This window comes from Rhinolophus ferrumequinum, chromosome 21, assembly GCF_004115265.2.
Source record: "Rhinolophus ferrumequinum isolate MPI-CBG mRhiFer1 chromosome 21, mRhiFer1_v1.p, whole genome shotgun sequence".
NCBI lineage: Eukaryota > Metazoa > Chordata > Mammalia > Chiroptera > Rhinolophidae > Rhinolophus > Rhinolophus ferrumequinum.
The window spans coordinates 42,304,994-42,324,725 of NC_046304.1; the positions used below are offsets into that span (position 1 = coordinate 42,304,994).

The 19,732-nt window shown below is 53.3% G+C and overlaps 2 protein-coding genes across 5 annotated transcripts in view; one reads left to right on the forward strand and one right to left on the reverse strand.

Moving 5' to 3' along the window:
- MAP3K3 (mitogen-activated protein kinase kinase kinase 3) overlaps positions 1-16,737 on the forward strand; it is a 57,229-nt gene extending 40,492 nt beyond the window's left edge. Inside the window, exons 8-17 of one of the 4 annotated variants that reach the window (XM_033090494.1) lie at positions 3,173-3,306; positions 6,364-6,425; positions 7,980-8,047; positions 8,249-8,341; positions 8,964-9,155; positions 9,668-9,816; positions 10,431-10,562; positions 11,038-11,167; positions 11,517-11,694; positions 12,813-16,737. In XM_033090494.1, coding sequence (XP_032946385.1) covers positions 3,173-3,306; positions 6,364-6,425; positions 7,980-8,047; positions 8,249-8,341; positions 8,964-9,155; positions 9,668-9,816; positions 10,431-10,562; positions 11,038-11,167; positions 11,517-11,694; positions 12,813-13,041 — 1,367 coding nt within the window. In that variant the 3' untranslated portion in view covers positions 13,042-16,737. Of the gene's footprint in view, positions 1-3,172; positions 3,307-6,363; positions 6,438-7,979; positions 8,048-8,248; positions 8,342-8,963; positions 9,156-9,667; positions 9,817-10,430; positions 10,563-11,037; positions 11,168-11,516; positions 11,695-12,812 lie in introns of all 4 variants that reach the window. The other 3 variants (XM_033090497.1, XM_033090493.1, XM_033090495.1) reach the window with 3 other exon arrangements.
- A 145-nt stretch (positions 16,738-16,882) lies between these two features.
- LIMD2 (LIM domain containing 2) lies at positions 16,883-19,299 on the reverse strand. Its single transcript, XM_033090498.1, has 5 exons — positions 19,142-19,299; positions 18,283-18,376; positions 18,050-18,094; positions 17,833-17,972; positions 16,883-17,757 (listed from the first exon to the last, which is right to left on the reverse strand). Exons 2-5 carry the CDS (start codon positions 18,322-18,324, stop codon positions 17,598-17,600), a joined length of 387 nt encoding a protein of 128 aa, XP_032946389.1. The 5' UTR covers positions 18,325-18,376; positions 19,142-19,299; the 3' UTR covers positions 16,883-17,597.
- Positions 19,300-19,732: the final 433 nt, after the last annotated feature.

Sequence of the window (19,732 nt, forward strand, 5' to 3'; positions counted from 1 at the left end):
TGGTACAAATGGCCTGATGAGACTAGAGCCAGGGAAGGGTGTCCCAGAGAACCCGTCATCCCTGCTGTGCCTGCCTCCTGAGACCTAGAATGAGCTGAGTCTTGCATAGCACTGTGGCTTGTGCTGTCCGGCTCACTGCTGGCCCTGCTGGTAAATATGGGAGCGTCAGTGAGTCTTAGAGTTCAGTATCCCATCCTGTTCAGTCCCCTCTCACTTGTTCTCGGCTGCTGTTGTGCGTCTCATTGGCCCCTCATTTCTGAAATGAAGATAAAAACAAAACTGAAAATGCTCTGGAGCAGTTCTGCCAACTCCTGGTTTTTCCATTCGCTTCCTCTGATAGCCATTGGTTTGGGGAGACTTCCCTTTCCTGCCCCAAGCTGTGGGCCTGTGCACAATAGCCCCTGGCCCATTGCCCATCAGATAACAAGGCTGGCTCTCTGCAGGCAGCAATGTGTATTGGAAAAAGTGAAAGTCTCCGGCTGGAAATAAAAGCTCAGAAAACCTTTACTATTTTTCCCCCAGCCCCTCCTGAGTCTGTAGTGCTGGCCTCATGTGAGCCAGTCCCATCCCACCTGCAAAACCAGGGAAGAGTTTGCTGGCAGCTAATGAAGGAGAGAATGAGTGGCGGGGCCATGGATATTTTATCCCAGGGAGGTCTTACCCTAGACACTCCATGTAACAGACTGAGGGCAGTTCATCCGGTCTGGGATAGTTTGGACCGATGTCTGAGATCTCATCAATAAGTAAAAGTTTTTCTTTCTCTCTAATCAGGCCCTCACAATAGACATATTTTGTTTGTTCTGGGTCAAATGTGTAATACCTTTTCACTCCAGATTTTACTGGTCAAGGTTCAGTTGCACAGAGGACAGTATCTACTCTAACTAGTTTCAGCAAGAAGAGATTTAGTACACTTCTGGCTCATAGGTTCATAGGGATATCTGAGAAACAGACATCCCATGGAGCTCCTCCCTCTTCTATAATGAGGAAGCCACCAGACAGAGAAGCACAGTACCTCTCTGCCAGGGTCTATACCACTTAGTGGGGATGCCTGCACCTGTGTCTTGACATCAGGAAAACTGGAGGCCACGTGTCTGAATGCTGTAGCAGAAAAACCAAGGCTTCCATGTATCATGCCCAGAAACGGCAGGAAGCCATTTAAATCTCACACAAGTGCTTCTGATTGGCTGAACCTACAGGGAGTCTGAGAAGTAATGGCTTTTAGGTGATTAACTTCTGAAGCACAAAAGGCATAATAGAAGGGTGGAGTCTAACTCATCTCTGCCACAGAGTCTGAAGAAAAGGAATTCTACTGAGTTCCTACCATGTACATGTGTACCTGTGCACATTTATAACTTCCAAAAAAGATTAGGAGGCAGATAGTTCTCCCCATTTTTGCAAGTGAGGAAATTTAGGCAAGAGTTGAAATCATTCAACTGAGTGGCAAAGCCTGAGTTGAAGCCCTGTTCATCTAATTCCCAAGCTTAGGCTTTTCTCACTGTACCTTCCTCACCTCTGTAGTTTGTGTCTGTTGCTGACAAATGTTACCAACATATGGGTTGACTTTCCATAGAATTTGTAGGCTACTAAAATGTTATCCAAAGCCAGAAGTTGGGAAGCAGGCACTAGGCTAATGTTTGTAAGCCAAATGTTAAACAGTGCTCTGTTTTTGGGGGGTGTGGTAGGGCTTAAGAAAACCATCCTTTTTTCATGGTTGCACGAGAATTTTGTGATATAATACCAAAGGAAATGGTCAACTACATGGTCTTTGACATCTAGGCCTCTGAAAAGGGGTAGATTTCTTAGTTTTGCTCCAGATTTCCTCTTAACCTCCATCTCGTCGTTGCCTCCAAGCCCTCTGTTGGCTGGATGGCATCTTGCATCCTTGGCTTCTGAATTCAAATGGACATGGACAGAACAGCTCTGAGTCTGAGCCACATGAAACGTGGTACTATGTTTTTCTTCTTCTCTCAAATCTCCATGTCAGCCTCCCTCCTGCTTCTGGCAGAAAGGCTGTCACATTTCCCCACGGGTGAGGGTCCCCATCTTCTGTTTGGATCATTCATGGGGAGCGTATGGCCTGGCCAGTTCATGGAGAAGTTTTGTCTTCTGCTACTGTGTTGAACAGCATTGCCTGCCTTTTGGAAATAAATTTTGTCCTCAAAATTGCCTCGCCTGAGCTGTAGTGGGAGTCACGAAGCCTGTTTTCTAGCTGCAGCCCCATTAAGTCAGTCTGTGGCGTTGGGCCTCGGCTTCCCCGACTGCTCAGTGTGGATGGTAATGACCTCTCCTGCAGAGGTGTTCAGAGGAGTAAACAGGAGGTAACAGTGTAAAAAAGAAAAGAATAATTGCTTTGGCTGATTTCATGGCTCTGTTTTCGTTCATGGTACAATATCCGTAAATTTATACTCAGAGCAGTGTCAGTTTCTGCTTAGAGGCTCAAGGTGTCAGTTAAGTCTTAGAAAACTTAGACAAACAGATCTTTTTCCTCCATGGTCTGGTAGAGATCATTTGGAAGTCATGGCTCAGGTACCTCTTTATCTCAGAATTGGTAGTCTCTACTCTGAGTGAGGTGTTAAAACTAGAAACCCAGCAAAATTCTATGCCTGTTTTCAGAGCTATTTTGTTTCTGGCCTCTTCTCTGGAGTCAGGTGGGAACCAGGTTACTGAGAGCGCCAAGTTAGCCTTCCCACCCAAGACACCTAATTGTCAGTCCTTACAGAGAGGCTGGGTTGATGCCTCCAACAAGAGATTGGAAGTGTTCTTGATGGTCAGTTCATTCAAATGTCGTTTGTTCAACCGGATGAGCCATGTGTTCTGAATGACTAAACTTCATGTGGAAGAACAAGGAGTCCGTTTCTTCAAGGACATTGAAAATAATCGTTTAAACTCCTTGGAGACTATCTTTCAAGAAGCAACCCTCCCCATCGTTCTTTGACTTTTCTGTTAAGTCTTTTTCTTCCTTTTCAGGGGTTCTTGGATTAGGGGGAGGAGCCACCTGGCTCTAGAAGTTTCCTTGAGCCTCAGCACTCTCTTCCAGGATGTTTCAAGAGCCACAACTGGCTCCCCACCAGCCTCTGCAACAGACACTTGGTCTGAGCTGGCCCCATGTCTGCTCCTCTCAGGCTGCCTGTCCTGGGCTGTGTGGTCAAAATCTTTTGTTTCTGTGTTCTAGACTCGCAGAACCCCGGCCGAAGCTCACCTCCTCCTGGCTACGTGCCCGAACGGCAGCAGCGCATTGCCCGGCAAGGGTCCTACACCAGCATCAACAGTGAGGGGGAGTTCATCCCCGAGACCAACGAGCAGTGCGTGAGTACTGTGCCCGGCAGTATGCCTTGGGGGTGTCAGACTGGAATTATATTGGGGGGTTCTCACTGGGCATGGTGCAGAGCTAAGAGGTTTGAGCCCCATCCAATAGCGCTTGTGTAAACCAGACTTACCCAAATATGGATTATTCCTTTCTAGGGGCCAAATATCAATTCCTGTCAAACGCAGAACCTAAATCACCTAGCCTCCTTGGTGTTGGATGCACATTTGACAATTTTTCCTCGTCTGTGGTTCTCTCACTGGTCTCCCTGCAGAGCACCAGTCTGCTGTTGGTGTACTACCTTATAACAGCCTGTCATTTCCACAGAGTTTTAACATACGACCAGTCCTAAACTGATGAATTTTGTTTTTCATTGACTCTTTTAATTTTGCTCTTCTTGATGAAAGGTAGGAAGTAAACCATATCCAGATTACTCTGTAGGATTGGTTACTTTGGATGAACTTTTATGATGTTAAACAGCTGTATTAGTTTATATTATTGTGTAACAAATTACCACAAACTTAGCAGCTTACAGCAGCATACATTTATTGTTTTACAGTTTCCGTGGGTTAGGAATCCAGGCATGACTTAGCCAGGTTGTGTGCTCAGGCTCACACAGGCTGCAGTCAGTGTTGGCCAGGATGTATTTCTTTCTAGGGCTTGGGATTCCCTTCCAAGCTCACATGGTTTTGGCTGAACTTGGTTCCTTGTGATTGTAGCACTGTGGTCCCTGTTTACTTACTGGCTGTCAGCCAGGGGCCACTCTGAGTTCTTAGAAGCCACCTGCAGTTCCTTGCCACATGGCCCTCTCAGCCTCTTCAAGGCCAGCAAGAGAGTCTTTTGCTCTAGTCTGCAAAAATGGCTGGAGTCTTACAAAATGTAACGTAATCACGGGAATGAATGCCCCATCCTCTTTGCCATAGTCTGTTGACTAGAAGCAAGTTCTAAGTTCTACCCAGACTCCAGGGAGGGGATTATTTGTACAGGCTGTGACTCATGGAGGGGGGTCACTATGGTGTGTCTCCCACAATGGCTAACCCAGTTTAATGGCTAGCTTTTCAACTAGGGGCTCACTTGACGAAAATGGCATTTTGGCTTAGGGAACTCAGCAAGAGTGAGATCTCTAGCTTCATTCTGAAGTCTTTCCAATGAGCTTTCTTTGATTGTAAAGAGAAAGACTCACTCTTACCAGTGTTGTGGATTTGGTCTGGGAAGAGAAAGTATTTTAAAGGTAAAGCATCTGACAGAAGGGCCAGCACCGTCACATGGGGGGTTTTTATAAAATACTGCTTCTTATAACTTTTCTTTCTCATAAAACTGATTCGTAAAACTTTTCTGTCCCTTCAGTAGCTAATCTCTATACAACATTGTTCATATTGTATAGGTTATGAGAAGCCTTTTACATTGCTTCTTTTCTATATCCCTGCCTTTTAGATAAATTCATGTTTAGTATAGTGACCTGGAGTGCATTTAGCTGCAGATTCCTTTCTTGGGTGTTTTACTGACCATCCTTTCTGTTTTCTCTAACCTGAGCTCTTTTGAACATCACCTGTGCTAGGGGTGACTTGGGTATAAAATCTCGGAAATTGCAAGTTGAATTTGATTGCCTTTGGTCTCTGTCTCTTCCCATGGTCCTAAACACCCTGGTCCTTTGACGACTTTGCTTTACCTGGCTGGCCCTGGAAGGCATGGGAGTATTACACTCCTCGAGAGGACAGACTTAGAAGGAGGCCAAAGAAGGTGGCGGCTGGGGAATGCCTAGGTCCTTCTCCAGTGCCCCGCCTCTTTAGCGAAAGAGAATTCATTGCTCCTGGTAACTGAGCCATTCAAGATAAAGCCACTTAACAGAGACCAAAACAGCATAGTATATAGTGAAAGAATATTCAATTGAGACTTTCTTGAAAAGTGAAACTAAGATAAGTTTATTTTGTTTCTGCTTTAATCAGATTTAGCTAATAATTGCATCTATTTGCTAAGTTTCAGAATGAACAAAAGCATGATTCATGTTAATTTTCTTGGCTTAATTTTTCTAACAAAAATGTTGCTAGCTTTACTTCTAACATAACTTCCTTTACTTCTGCAGCACTGTCACAATGAGGGTCTTTTTTACAGATGCTTTCGCTGGAATTCAATGGGTTTTCCAAAGGTCTCTCTTGAACTTTTGGTATTCTCCTTCAGCGCACCTGTCATGTTATACTTGCCCATTCTCTCTCTTCAGTTAACTGCTCTAACTGTGTACTTGATGGATTGGGAGCAATATTTGCCATATTGATTTTATCCACTTTGGGAAATCCTATATACTTGCAAGATTTGCAGTTTTACTTTGCAATTATACCGTTTCCTATGTCTTATTTAACTTTGGATCTCAGATAATGAATACTCTGATAGCGGATACCCCCTGCCCGGCCATGGGCAAAATGAAGGGGAGATTAGTTGGAGATAAAGCTAATCTAAAGGCTTTTTGTTACTGCATTTGAACAAGGGCCAGAGAAAGATTTTAACGTACAGATACCTATTGCCTCTGCATGAGAACTGGGAACTGGGACATTTTTTGTCTGTATCAGCTGTGCACTAACTGGTTTCATGACTTTAGACAATTCTAATTTTTCTAGACCTGCAGTGGCTTGTCTGTGAAATGAGGGCAATACTTGACTTTGTAAATTATAAATTATGGAATACGAACGGAAGTATTACAGTCCCACCCAAACACACTGGAAGCCTCTGCAGGGTAGTACCATCTCTAGCACCAGGCTCCAGCAGTCAGGAGTCAAGAAAATTCCAACAAGAGAAGCAGCGTCTCTGCTTTGCTCTCCTGGCTGAGCTCCTTGAGATGCCAGCCAGGCATTTTTCTCCTTCCTGGAAACTTGCCTTTCAAACTACGGGGTGGGGGCGGGGCAATGGTACCTTCCTAATCATTGTTCCCACTACACGGGTAGAAAAAGGCCACTTTTATATTTTGACAAAAAGGACCCTTTGCTGATCTCAGCTGAGCCGGAAAGCCCTGAGTCACCTGGCTGGGTGTGGGCTGGGCTGGGGTTATTGTGTTACTTGCCTTGCAGATGCTGGACCCCCTGAGCAGTGCTGAAAATTCCTTGTCAGGAAGCTGCCAATCCTTGGACAGGTCAGCAGACAGGTATGGGACTGTGGCTGGTTTGGGGGTTAGTGCATAGGTGTTTTGGGAACTGTTGGGCTGAGGAAACAGAGTTAGCTAGTATGTGTGTCTCCAATCAAGACACTGGTCTGCAGGCCCAGGGTAAAAGCATCCTGCTTCTGGGAAAGAAGCGTCTCATTGGAATTCTTAGCCCTCCCCTTAATTTTCCAAATACCATGAGAATGTTATGTTTCTATAATTAGATGAGTGTAATCGCAGCTCACATGTATTAAATGTGTATACCCTGTTGTTCCAAGTGCTTTCACATGACTTTCCACGTAACACACGCTGCTCTGTGCTCTGGGCTTCATCACTGTCATGCGCACTGAGAAGCGGTGGATGTTCAGTGTTTGTGGACAGAATTGAATTATCACCTGTGGGTTTACTTTCATTTGTTTTTTCCTCCAACTGTTTCTGGTGGAATAAGAAACTGGGATATAAAAAACCAATAAACAAAATATCCATACTGCCTAGCTTAACCACAGTTGCCTGCTTAGTGTATAGTCTTGTTCTTATACTTTGGGAGGGGACAAATGCTGTCTTTCCATACCGAATGGTTCTGTGGAGCTGGTTTGCCCATCAGCGGGAGTGTATTTGGAGTTGGCGTTAGCACTGATCCAGCCAGTCTCTCACCTTGACCTTGTGATGCCCAAGAGCAGGTTTGGGTTTTTTTTTTCTTTGTGTAACTGATGAATTGTTCATGTGGGTACTAACCTTATGGCCATGGCCACATTTGTACTGTCTTTCCTAACAGATCTGAGCACTGATGAGTGTCTTTCCTCTAACTATATAGAATATACCCATAGTTACTGGTTGGTTTCCAATGCGTAGCCTTGTTTGGGGCTTACTCTCCAACCAGGAGAGCAAGAAGGCCCAGGTAAAAGTGTCAGGAGTTGCTGCCACAAACTGAGGGCTCTGCCAGGATAGGGAATGACTCTGGTTTTGGACTGTGTCCTAAGCTTTGTGGCCAAGCTGGGGGTATTGGGGTGGCGGGTGGCAGGAGGACAGGACTACAGAAGGCCTGGGTCTATTAGTTGTAATGGAAAGGACTATTCAGGTGCATGCTGGGAAAGATAGCTATTATAAATGTACTTACCTGATTTTGGAGGTTTTCCTCTGTCCCTCCCATGTTTTACTTTCTTCTCCTTGTGAGTGAAACCCAGTGACCTAGACTTACTTCCTTGAGGCCTAACTTGAGCATAGGGTTTCTATCTACTACCCTCGGCAAGGGATTTTTTTTTGTAACTCTTCCCCTGTTACTAAGGTGGGAGGAAAGAGCCAGCAGAGAGAGTGCTGAGCTGCTGGGGTGGAGTTCGGTAAGACTAGAGGGGTGCATCATTCAGGGTCCTGTCAGACTTGGGCGTCAGACTAGTAAAGAGAAAGTAGGAGGCTACTTCCCACCCGGTAATGACATGGGAGGGACTTAGAAAAGGGAATCTGCCAGGATATCCCACCTCCTGCCCTGGTGAGCGGCTTTGGAAGTACGCTAAAGTCTGCTTTGTGATTTCGTTTTGCTTTTGTCAGCCCATCCTTCCGGAAATCGCGAATGTCCCGAGCCCAGAGCTTCCCAGACAACAGACAGGAGTTCTCTGGTGAGTTCCCCAGAGCCTGGGTGAGCTCTGCAGGGTGTCTGCGAGGACTGCAGGCATTCCACTTTGATGGCTGAGTTGGGAAGCCAGGACTATCTTTTAGTTCTCCTTGGGCCTACTGCTCAGGTCTCAGGTGACCTAGGGGCTGAAATGGGTCACTCACGATGATCTACCCCAAAGCCGTGATTCCTCTGTCTTCCTCAGATCGGGAAACTCAGCTGTATGACAAGGGGGTCAAAGGCGGAACCTACCCCCGGCGCTACCACGTGTCTGTGCACCACAAGGATTACTGTGACGGTGGGTGTGCGCCGCCTGCCCCCTGCTGGCCGCCTCCGAGAGGACAGCCAGACCCCGCCTTGGAAAAAGGCACTGCGGGGGTGGGCCGGGCGCTCCACACCTTGTTTCCTTCGTTCCTGCGGAGCTGTGCCCAGACTCGAGGCGTGAGACAGGGACAAACAGAAAAAGAGGATGGTATCTGTGGACCAGGGCACTGCCTCTGGGAGCTCTGCCCTTTGTCTGAGTGCTCAGCGCGCTCCAGGCACCAGCTCTCCAACGCCCTCTTCTGCCCCGTGGCAGCAAAGGGAATGGAGCTTCTGCAGAGGGTTGAGATTAGGATGCGGAGGAAAACAGACTTCAGCCCTGGATTGGCCTTGCGAGTGACGTGGGTGCGAGTGACGTGGGGCCTGAGGGCCAGCCCTGCGCCTTCCCTTTGGCCAGGGCTCCCTGAAGCATCTGTGGCTGCTTCCTAATTTCTGCTTTTGTCCTGAGTCTCAAGGTGCTTGGGATATTGGCCATTCTGGCATGAGTCAGGTAGGAGGGCAGATAGGATAGACCCGACTGGTGTTATGACCAGGATTGCACAGTCAGCATCAAGGCCAGAGGTCTGACTTGCTCTACTCTGGCCCCTACACCTCTTTAGGCAGAAGAACATTTCCCCGAATACGGCGTCATCAAGGTAACCTGTTCACCCTGGTGCCCTCCAGCCGCTCCCTGAGCACAAATGGCGAGAACATGGGTCTGGCGGTGCAATATCTGGACCCCCGAGGGCGCCTGCGGAGTGCGGACAGCGAGAACGCCCTCTCTGTGCAGGAGAGGAATGTGCCGACCAAGTGTGAGGAGTGGGCCCTGGCCAGGGGTGGGAGGCCGCCGAGCCCACAGGCCTGTCCGGCTCAGCAGCAGGCTGCTCTGGCCCATCCTCTCCACTCTGGAAGAGCCTTTTGGTGGACAGCAGGCCCATAGATCCTAGCCCTCGCTCCACGATTGTGTGACAAGCTGTTTCCCCTCTCTGGTCTTTAGTTTTTCCATGTTTAAACTGAAGCATATAGTCTCCTTAATCCCTGCCAATATTATTTTGGGGTTTTGGAAGTATAGGTGTTTGATCAATATGGAAGAGCATTTAACCATGACTTTAGCCAGTCTTCTGCTTCTCGGGACTCAGGCCTTCAGGTCTGATTGACCAGGGCACTGGGTTCCAGAAAGGGGTGGAGATGTGTGCTCAGATGTGATGGTGCCAAGTGAGGGGGAGCTCAAGCCAGCGGTCCCAGGTGGAGACTCTGGAGAATGAAGCGGGGTATCAGTAAATAACATGACACACTAAAGCTCCTTCCTTCTGTTCTCCTGTAGCTCCTAGTGCCCCCATCAATTGGCGCCGGGGGAAGCTCCTGGGCCAGGGTGCCTTCGGCAGGGTCTATTTGTGCTATGATGTGGACACAGGACGTGAACTTGCTTCCAAGCAGGTCCAGTTTGACCCGGACAGTCCTGAGACAAGCAAGGTACTGCCTTCCCCATGATCTGACTTCTGCTTCCTCCTGCAATCAACCAAGTGCCAGTCTCATTGCACAGACTAATTGCCCAAGATGCTATAGGTTGCTTCCCCATCATTCCTCCTCCCAAGTTCCCTTGCTGTCCATCCTGGCTCTGGCCATGAGGTGAAGGGACCGTGGTCCAAAGAGCACCAAGCACCCAGGGGAGGGATTGGGTATAAGGAACTGAGGTGATGTCCAGTCCACAAAGAGCAGCACCTGCTCCTCCTCACGAACACACGTCTCTCTCAGCCCAGGGACAAGTCTGTCTTTGGAGTTCAGTTTTGGGTGTGGCCTACACTCTTAATTTGAGTGGATAAATACAGCAGTTACCTTAACCAAGCACCCACAGCTCCTTCTCCCACTCCACTGTCTGCCTTCTCGTGTGGGAGTGCCACCATCCCACAGGTTGCCCAGCATTGTGGCCAAGGGCCAGACAAGTGAGAGAGTCCCCCTTTTCTGCAGCTGAAGTTTTCAAGGCAGATAGACCCCTCTGCAGCCACTGACTAGGGCAAGCTGAGCTGACCCCAGGCGGGCAAACCAGGGCCCTGAGAGCTGAGGTGACCACTAGCCCCCTCCCGTAGGAGGTGAGTGCTCTGGAGTGTGAGATCCAGTTGCTGAAGAACTTGCAGCACGAGCGGATTGTGCAGTACTATGGCTGTCTGCGGGACCGCGCGGAGAAGACTCTGACCATCTTCATGGAGTACATGCCGGGGGTATGTGGCCCTGATGCATGGGAGACACACACAAGAGAGGGCCTGCCCTGGGGCTGGGCCTGCACAGGAGGGGTCCCTTTGGCATGGGTCCGATCACCTGAGACTCCAGAGGCTCAGAGGAGAAGGTGAGGTGATGGCAGAGCTTGCAGTCAGGAGGGCCCTGCCTCTGGCCTCAGTGATGGTATGGGGTGACAAATGTCCCGGGCCACCCTCACCTAGGCTTCCAGGATGGCTGCACTGCCCAGTAAGTACTGCCTTTACCTGGAGCAGAGGGCCTCCCTTCTGGATCTGGGTTGTGCGTTGCTTGAGGAAAGGCATGTCTCAGACCTTTCTCCAAGCTGCCCGACAGCCCCTCACAAAGCACCCAGCCCATCGCAGGTGGAGGTTGGATGAATCACGTCTTCGCTGCAGTGCGAGGGCTGGAAATAGCCTTGCCGCCTTCCCGCGTGACTCCCTCTGACTTCTGTGGCCGTAGGGCTCAGTGAAAGACCAGTTGAAGGCCTACGGAGCTCTGACTGAGAGTGTGACCCGGAAGTACACGCGGCAGATCCTGGAGGGCGTGTCTTACCTGCACAGCAATATGATTGTTCACCGGGACATCAAGGGTGAGCCGGCTGGCTGGGGGTCCCCAAGACCTGGTCTCTTAACCATTCCAAACTTTTTGAATAGTGGGACCCTGATTGCTTCCCTGGGGGATTGGTGTGAGGATCAGTTGAACAATTGGGGGAAAATACTGCAGAGTAAAGTGCTCTGCCGAGTTGGCCGTGGGGACAGTCATTTCATGCTGTCGGGCTGAGGCTTGTGCCACTCCTGTTTGCCCCGTGCCGCTCACGTCTGATTCGCGGTAGCCTCGTGCTCCCGGCAGCCCCGTGACCTGGGAGGGAGGGCCAGAGGGAGGATGGTAGAGAAAGCCCAGCAGGTGCAGCGTTGTAGCCTCTGCCTGTCATGTCCTAGGAGCCAACATCCTCCGAGACTCTGCTGGGAACGTGAAGCTGGGGGACTTTGGGGCCAGCAAGCGCCTGCAGACCATCTGCATGTCGGGCACGGGCATGCGCTCCGTCACGGGCACGCCCTACTGGATGAGCCCCGAGGTGATCAGCGGCGAGGGCTACGGAAGGAAGGCCGACGTGTGGTGAGCGCTGCGGCCGTGCTGGGACCCCACCTCCTGCTCGGGGCTGTACTGGCTCCAACTGAGAAATGAGCCTGGGGGCTCGTGGTGTGGCAAGAGGGAGCGTCCACCTCCTGCCAGCTAGGCCAGTATGCAGAGGTGGCAGTGTGTTTTGTCTCCTAATAGCAACTGTTATTACTGGGAAGTTAGCCTATGGAGAACATTCCTGGTGTTTGCTAAATCCTAAGAAGTCCGATTCACTCCAAAGGCTTGGCTCAGCCTCTAATGGTAGCGGGCTCCCATTCCTTGCGCTCAGACAGCTTGCATTTGCTCCTTTTAACTTCATGGTCAGCCTCTGAAAGGGCGTGGAAGTTCTGAGCAGCGCTTCCCCTTGGAACGTGCTTGTGGTGGACTGAATGAAGTCCCCTGAAGATGTCCATGTGCTAATTTGCCCTTTGACCTACAAATGGGACCTTATAGGACAGAAGGGCCTTTGCAGATGTGATTAATTTAAGAATTTTGAGGTGGGGAGACTATCCTGGATTATCCAGGTGGGCCCAGGAGAATCAAAAGGGTCCTTATAAAAAGGAGGTGGGCGATCAGAGTCGGTATTAGGAGATGTGACGATGGAAGCGAGACGTGCGAGTGATGCAAGGGCCATGAGCCAAGGAATGCAGGCGGCCTCTAGGACCTGGAAAAGGCAAGGAGCTTCCAGAAGGAACCATCCCCACTGAGAGGTTGTCTTTAGCCCAGTGAGACTGATTATAGATTTCTGGCCTCCAGAACTATGATAAATTTGTATTGTTTTTGATGCCACTAGGTTCATAGTAATTACAGCAGCAACAGGAAACTAATAGTCACCTTGGCACTCTTTCTGCCCATGCTAAGTGGATGTCTTCCCCAGTCAAGAAGCGCCGGGTGGGTCTAAGTTGATAAAGCCCATGTGGACGACCATCTGACAGTGCTTTGAAGCCTCTTCTGGCCTTGGGGACCTTGTACAGGGTGTCAACCCTGAGCTTGGCCCATCCTGCCTCAGTGTGTTCTGAGAAAGGCACCTCCTTTCACAACAGTGGACAGGGCAGCTGGGAGTCTGGGGTGGCCAGCCCCTGTCCATGGGGTGACGTGGGGTTCTCTTTCTCCAGGAGCTTGGGCTGCACTGTGGTGGAGATGCTGACAGAAAAACCACCTTGGGCAGAGTATGAAGCCATGGCCGCCATTTTCAAGATTGCCACCCAGCCCACCAATCCTCAGCTGCCGTCCCACATCTCTGAGCATGGCCGGGACTTCCTGAGGCGCATATTTGTGGAGGCCCGCCACAGACCTTCGGCCGAGGAGCTGCTCACACACCACTTTGCACAGCTCGTGTACTGAGCTCTCAAGGCCACGCTGCTGCCGGCCGCCCCTGCTGCATGGGCCAGGGGCTGCTGTGGGGCTCGACGAAGTTGCTGCTTCTCCTAGGCAAGGCTGTGGACCATGGAGCTGCAGTCCAGCCAGCATTTGTCTGTGCCCCTTCCGCCACTGGGCTCAGAGCCAGGGGGGGCAGCTGCAGCCTCAAGGACTGGAAGCCCCAGCCTGCCAGACCTAAGAGCTCCAGCCTCATAAGCTCAGCGTGGAGGGGAAGGGGCCAGAACAGTGTGCAAGGCGCTGTGGGACCCGCCCTTGGGGCTGTGTCCTGACACTGCGATCAGCACCAGAGCCCAAGGGTCTGGGGGCACAGGATGGACGCGAGGGTCCGAATAGTGTTACTTTCATTCAGAGTGTTATTTTGTTTCTCCTCCCCGTGTCTGGAGACCACCAGGGCATCTCGGCTGGATGAGCCCACCCAAGCCTGAGGTAAAGCCCAGCATCCCACAGCCAATGGAAGGCAGAGGCCTGGGCTGCGCTCTCCCTGGAGCTCCCAGGTCAGCTTGGCCAGTCCCTGTCCTTCACCAAAGATGAATGAAGCGAATGTTATGCTGCCTTATTCAGGGAAGGAGGAGCCCATCCTGCCTGCCCTCGTGACCCTGCCATCCCACGCAGGGGCCTGAGATGTGGAACTGCCCCACTGAGGGGGCAGTTTTGTCAATGCAATGTCTCTGTTTTACAAGTTGGAGTCACTCTTATGCTGTACCCAGTTTCTAAACTAGAGACTGTGTGCCCGCTGGGCTCTGAGTACCCCTGCTGTGGGCTCGGGCCTTGGGCTGGATTGGAAAGAGCTGAAGGAAATGGTCTTTGTGCTCTTGGCCTGGCGTCTGTCCCCCCACTGCAGCAGAAGATGGACAGCACAGTGCCGGCCTCTGATCCAGCTGGCTGCCCTGCCCTGAGCAGGCTGTGCGGGCTGGCCAGGGGGGCTGTAGCGGGCTGTCTGGGTATGACCCTGCTAGGCCAGAGCCCTCTCCACCTGGTAGGAGGGAGAGCCCCTTTGATGCCACCAACCATGTCCAAAACCGCCAGCTTTGTTCCTCCTTGGCCAGCCTGGCCCTTCCCCATGAGGTCTCAGCCTCTTTCCCTCCTTGCTCCTCCCTTGAGGGACAAGTGGCAGCAGGGGTCCGGGAGCCAGTATCTCCAAGCAGCTTAGAGTTGGCCTTATTTACCTCAGCCTGGGCGCTGGTCCTTTCTTCCGGCCCCTCCCCTCCAAAATGTGCCTATTGCTAGAGCTCCTCCCTCTCAACACCCACTTTCCTTGGGAGTTGTCATTAAAGGAAAAAAAAAAAAAAGCCAGTGCCCAGGGATGGGCATCTCCAGGGAGCTGGGGATTAGCACCAGGCAGCTCCTTGCCAGCCCACATCCCCAGGGCACCAGAACAAGCCAAAGCCTTCGTTGTATGTTGACGATGCACTTTTATGAATGTAGTTTCTATCGCTGTTTTTAGCCTTTTCACATCATGTAATGTGAGGCCTTGTACTTGTTAATTTATATCTCAGATCATATTTGATGGTTTTTATATATATCACTTCTAGACTGTTACAGGTGATGGACGCCTCAAGAGAGAAGAAAATGAAAGCAGCTGGTTTTGCAGGAATGTGTTGCACGGTGCCAGTGGCCTGGGCCTGTTTTCATCCTTTTCCCCAAGGGGTCTCTGTCAGGCACCCCCAGCCCAGCCCAAAGATAACAAGCATGTGCTCCTGCCTCCACCTCGGCCCTTGCCCAGGGTTGGGACCGGCCCCTCATCTCGACCAAAGCTGCCTAGTGGCAGCTCGGCCTCTCCACGACCCCGTCCTGGCTCCACCACTCTTCTTGGGCCCACAACCCTGCCCTGTCCCTGTTCCCTGAGAGGAAAGAATATGCGGGAGCTGACAAGATGAGACGACTCTGTGTCCCAGGTTCAGGCTCTCACAGAGCCCCACCCCCTGGGGTCTTACCTCACAGGGAATGTTTTTAAAAATGAATTTGCAAACAAGCCAACAAACTCTGCACTCACTCCAAAAAAAAAAGACCCTGATTTTTTTGTGCCAAAAACTGTGGACATGCTGGCTCAGCATCCTCAGGACCAAGCTGTTGCTTAATTTTAATTTATTGTCTTTTTTTTATTAAATAATCCAGATGAAAAGTTGTGGGCTTAGATGGCCTGTGCCCAAAGGTTCTAAAGGGCAGTCTCCTAGCAGCCCGAGGCTTGCTGTGGTAAGGGCCATGCGCCATTTGCTCATCATTCCGTGGGGTATGTCGGCCTTGGCCAACCCTAGAGGTTAGGGCTGGGGACAGTCTGCACCCCACTGCCCTCCTGCCCCTCCCGCCCACCTCAGCTCTGTGTCTGTCTGAATTGCGGATCGTGCAGAAGAACCTGCAGCCATACTTATTTGACTATATCTTGACCGAGGGCTTGCAGTGCAAAGCCAGGCCAGTGTCGCGCATTACTTACAATAAAAGGGATCATTTATACCTGAGGGGTCCCATGGCAATGCTTTTGGTTGGGGGGTGGAGGGAGTAGGTGCTTGCCTAGGAGGGACCAGGCATGGTGCCAGCCACCAAGCTTGGGTCCCTCTATAGAGAACTTGACTCTTAAGAGGGGTCCTGGGATGGGATGGTTGGGATGGTACCACTACTAGCTCAGGTGGCACCCTTCTTCTCCCAGGAGCTCTGCTAATGGTCCTGTCAAGGCTGATTTACCGAGCTGGCACCGTCAGCCCCAGGTCTCACCAGTGGCCAGGGTTTCAGCACCTCTGGGGTATCTAGTAGTCATCCAGCCCAGGGAAGGAGTCCCTTTAGTCCCATCCTTGCAGGGCAAGGATCAGGTGCCTCCAGAGGCCATATGTCTGGTATCTCCCCGTTGCCTAGCTCGGAGCAGAGACCATCCTTGTCCCCGTCTGAAGCCCCTGGTGCAGGATTCGGGCCTGCCCTGAATGGGCTCTTAGCAGCTCGGGGGACCCACCCACCCACTCTGAATATTAGCTCTGCTGCTTCAAGGGGCTGTCTACTTCAACACAGCACAGTGGCCTATCGGCCACCAGGGCTTGAGGCCTAGCTCCCTATCCTGTCTTACAGGCATGAGGTCACTTAGGAACTTAAGTTGTACGGAACAGTGACAGCAAGTCCCCCAGGAGTCTGCCCTCTTGCTCCACCAACTTATCTTGTGTGCAATTTAGTGCAATCAGGACAGTTCAGTTGGGTCTGGGGCAGGACGGCCCAGACTTCTTGCCTGTATTCCCCTGGGGCTGGGGCTGGGGGTGTCTCAGGTCCTCCAAGATTGCCTTGTTTGTTGTCCCTCACAGGAGCAGACAAGCTGTTTCTCCTTGGACTACCTGGGACAGTGACCATGGCTGCCCCCCTCTCTGGAGCTTGACGAAGGGTGAGACGATCTGGGAAAAGGGCAGAGCCTAGGCAACCTCTAAGAGCACGTGCTGGGTCAGTCTGCTGATTCCTCCATCCCTTGCTGATGTTCAGGGCGAAAGGGGCCCAGACGAGGAGTCAGCCTTGCCCCCAACATAATGAAGTGCAGTGAGGCCAGATACCATCACCCATTGATGGCTTGACCGTCTCTTAGCCAAAACAAGGCGGGGGGACAAAGGAGTTTCAGCCATAAAACCCCTCGAGGTTTGATAGGAGGGAGACCTGGCTGGGAAAAGGGACACCCCCTTTTCTCAGGAGGGCTGGTATTTCTGACATCCAGGTCAGGTCCCCATCAAGACCAGAAGTGCTCTGGGATGATCCTGTCCCCCTCTTCACCTCCGAATGTAGAGTCTGTGTCCTTCCTGCCACCAAGCCCCCCAGCAGGCCACATAATACAGAGTCAGGATCTGATGAAACATGTTTAAAATGGGGTTGATCACAACAGTCAGAACCAGCAGAAACAGGAGAACAGAGGAGCACGGCCACCGCCAGGTCACCACCAGCCTGTGGCTCTCAGCCTCGCGAGTGCTTTAGCTTCTGCTTCTTGATGCTGGTGGTGCGAGATGGTCCCAAGCCCCACTGGGGCATGTCCTGCCTTGTCTTGCAGGGCTGCTCCACTTCCCCTTCCCTCCCCCACCGAGCCGTGGGGGGCATTCTGTGAGGCCCAGAAGGGAGCACTCTGGTTCTCTGTCCTCCAAAGTCTCCATGGCTCAGAAACAGGCTAAGGGCAGAGGTAGATGGGGAGACATGGGGGCCACACAGAGCCCCCGGGTGGCAGTGAGGGAGCTTAGGACCCTGAGGGGGGCATGCTGACTCCTTGCTGGAGAAAAGGCACCTAAATAGGGAAGCTGGGCTTGGGGGCCTCCCCGGGGGGCCATGGGGTGAGGTGGGGTAGGCTGAAAGAAGCAGGAAGTAGGGTGGTGAGCAACCCCCAATCCTGGTTCCCAAATCCCCACCCACTGAGAGAGAAAGAAGGAATCCTGAAACAGCCCTGCCCCCAACCCTCTGCCTGAGCAAGATGGCCTCATCCCCTCCCACCCCGGCCCAGGTCCAGTCTCTTTCCCACCCTTCCCACGCCCGGCTCCAGGCCCTCTACAGAGGGAGTGGAGGTCACAGAGGCTTTAGGCTGTCTTGGTGCCAGGGTCCACCTCCTTGTGGGCCCAGAGCTCCTTGTGCTGCTTCCGGCCAAAGCCCTCATCGTAGTTGCCTTTGCTCTTAAACAGCTGCTGAAAGTGGGGTTTGCAGTAAAATTCCCCGTGCAGAGCCGCGTAGCTGCCCAGGCTGCAGAAGCAGAACAACTGTGGTCAGGTTGGGTCAGGGCTGGAAGGTGAGGACAGGGACAGGGCAAGGGCGCACCTCAGCTTGGTGTGACAGTGCTTGCAGCAGAAGCATGAGTTGTGGAAAATGAGCTTGTCTGCCACCAACCGCTCCATGGGGTACACGGTCTTCTGACAGGCGGCACAGGTCTCCTTTACCTGGGCCCGAAGGCTGAAGGACTGTTGGGGGGAGACTCAGCTAGGGGCCAGACCAGCACCCATCCCTTCCTCCCCTTCCCCCAGCGTCAGGGCCCTACCTTGGAGCGCTGAACAGTGCTGCTGCCACTGCTGCCTTTGGCTTCCTGAGGGAGAGAGGACCAGTCAGGGCGGGGTCAGCTGAGAGATGCCCGACTCACCAGTCACCAGCCCAGATCCCAGAGGCACTCAGGCGGGAGCAATGGGTGGTAGGCAAACAGCGCTTCTCCGTCACCCCTTCACCCCCAGGCCAGACACCTGCTCCAGGTTTCCTCCCACCCAGATGATCACCTACATGAGAGGGGGTGGCCTGGGCGGCTCCTGCAGCCTGGAACATGGCTGGTTGGAAGTGATGGAGGCCCGGGTGTAGACGCGGCACCCGCTGGGTTCTGCAAGGGGAAGTCAGTTGGTTGGGCCCCACAAGCCCTTCCCCAGCCTGCAGGGTGGGGATGGGAGTGTTTACAAGCAGGGGGCTGTGGGGGCTGTGGTTGGGACTTTCCCTAAGTCATTTCCTGTTGCTCTGGGTCTTGCTACTTCCGTCCCTCACCCACCTTCCCCTCCTCCCGCCCCCCCCCATGCTGTTTCCCAAGGGGCTGGGGTCCCTGAGTGGAACCATGTGTCGGGGAAAGAACACAGCTAGCGAGCGGGCAGGAGGAGCAGCTGGGGTGGGGGCTCCGCGCAACCGCCGTAAGCACCCCGCGAGCCCAGACCCCGCCTGGGGTAAGAAGGGTGAGGGAGGTCAGGAGAGGGCGGGCACGGCGGGACCGTGGCGACAACCCGCTGCCCCGGCCTGATCCAGGCCCGATGCTGCCCAGTACGAGGCAGAGGCTGCAGGCGCCCCTAACTCGGCCCAGCCCCTGGACAGCGCTCGCCGGCCGGGCCGCCGCTACGCCCCGCTCATCGGCCCCCGGGCCTGCGTGGACCGGATCCCAGATCCAGGACCCCCGCGGGCCCAGTCTAGGCGGTCCCCGCCCCCGCCCGGAGGCCTGCCTTGGAGGCCCGCCGCTGGCCTCCGAGCCCCGGGCGAGAGCGACAGGCGGCGGCACTCGGCGTCTGGGACCCAGCGCAGCGGCCTTCTTAGCCCGCACCTCGGCGCCGGGGTTTGCGAACCGGTTGCAGACCCCTCCCTGCGGCCGCCCGCCCGTGGGTCTCACCGGCTCCCGGCCTGGGCCGCGGGACTGGTGATCGGTCTCCGTGGGGTACCTCGGGTGCGAAGAGTGTGCGGGCGCGAGCTACCGCTGCTTGCCAGTGGTCCCCGAGCGGCCGCCGCCGCCACCGCCTTATCGCTGCACCGCCCCCGCCGGCCCCCGCCCCGCGCCCGCCCATTGGCTCCGCCGCGCCCGGAGCCGCCTCCGGGGCCCCGGCGCCGCCGCCGACCCTCTGTGCGCTTTGTCTTTCCCTCGCTCGCGGTCCCGGCCTTTGTTTCCCGCCCCCCGCTCGGACCCCGCGCTCCTCGCGCTCGCAGGCCTCGCGAAGTCGGCCGCCCCGTCGGCCCACTCCGAACCAAGGCAGGGACCGGAGCCGAAGGGCCCAGCGCTGCATGCCGCGGGGAGGGGACGAATTCAGGTTGAGACGCCGGGGGTCACGGGACGAATGGCGCTCCTGGCGAGGCCCCTGCGGTAGTAAAGGAGAACCGGGCTGCGGCTGAGTGTTTCGCTGCCTCAATTTCCCCCGGTTGGCGCTCGCGGGAGAAGGCCCGACAACCCCTGTCCCCACCCCGCGCTCTGTGGGCCCTGCAGCCTGAT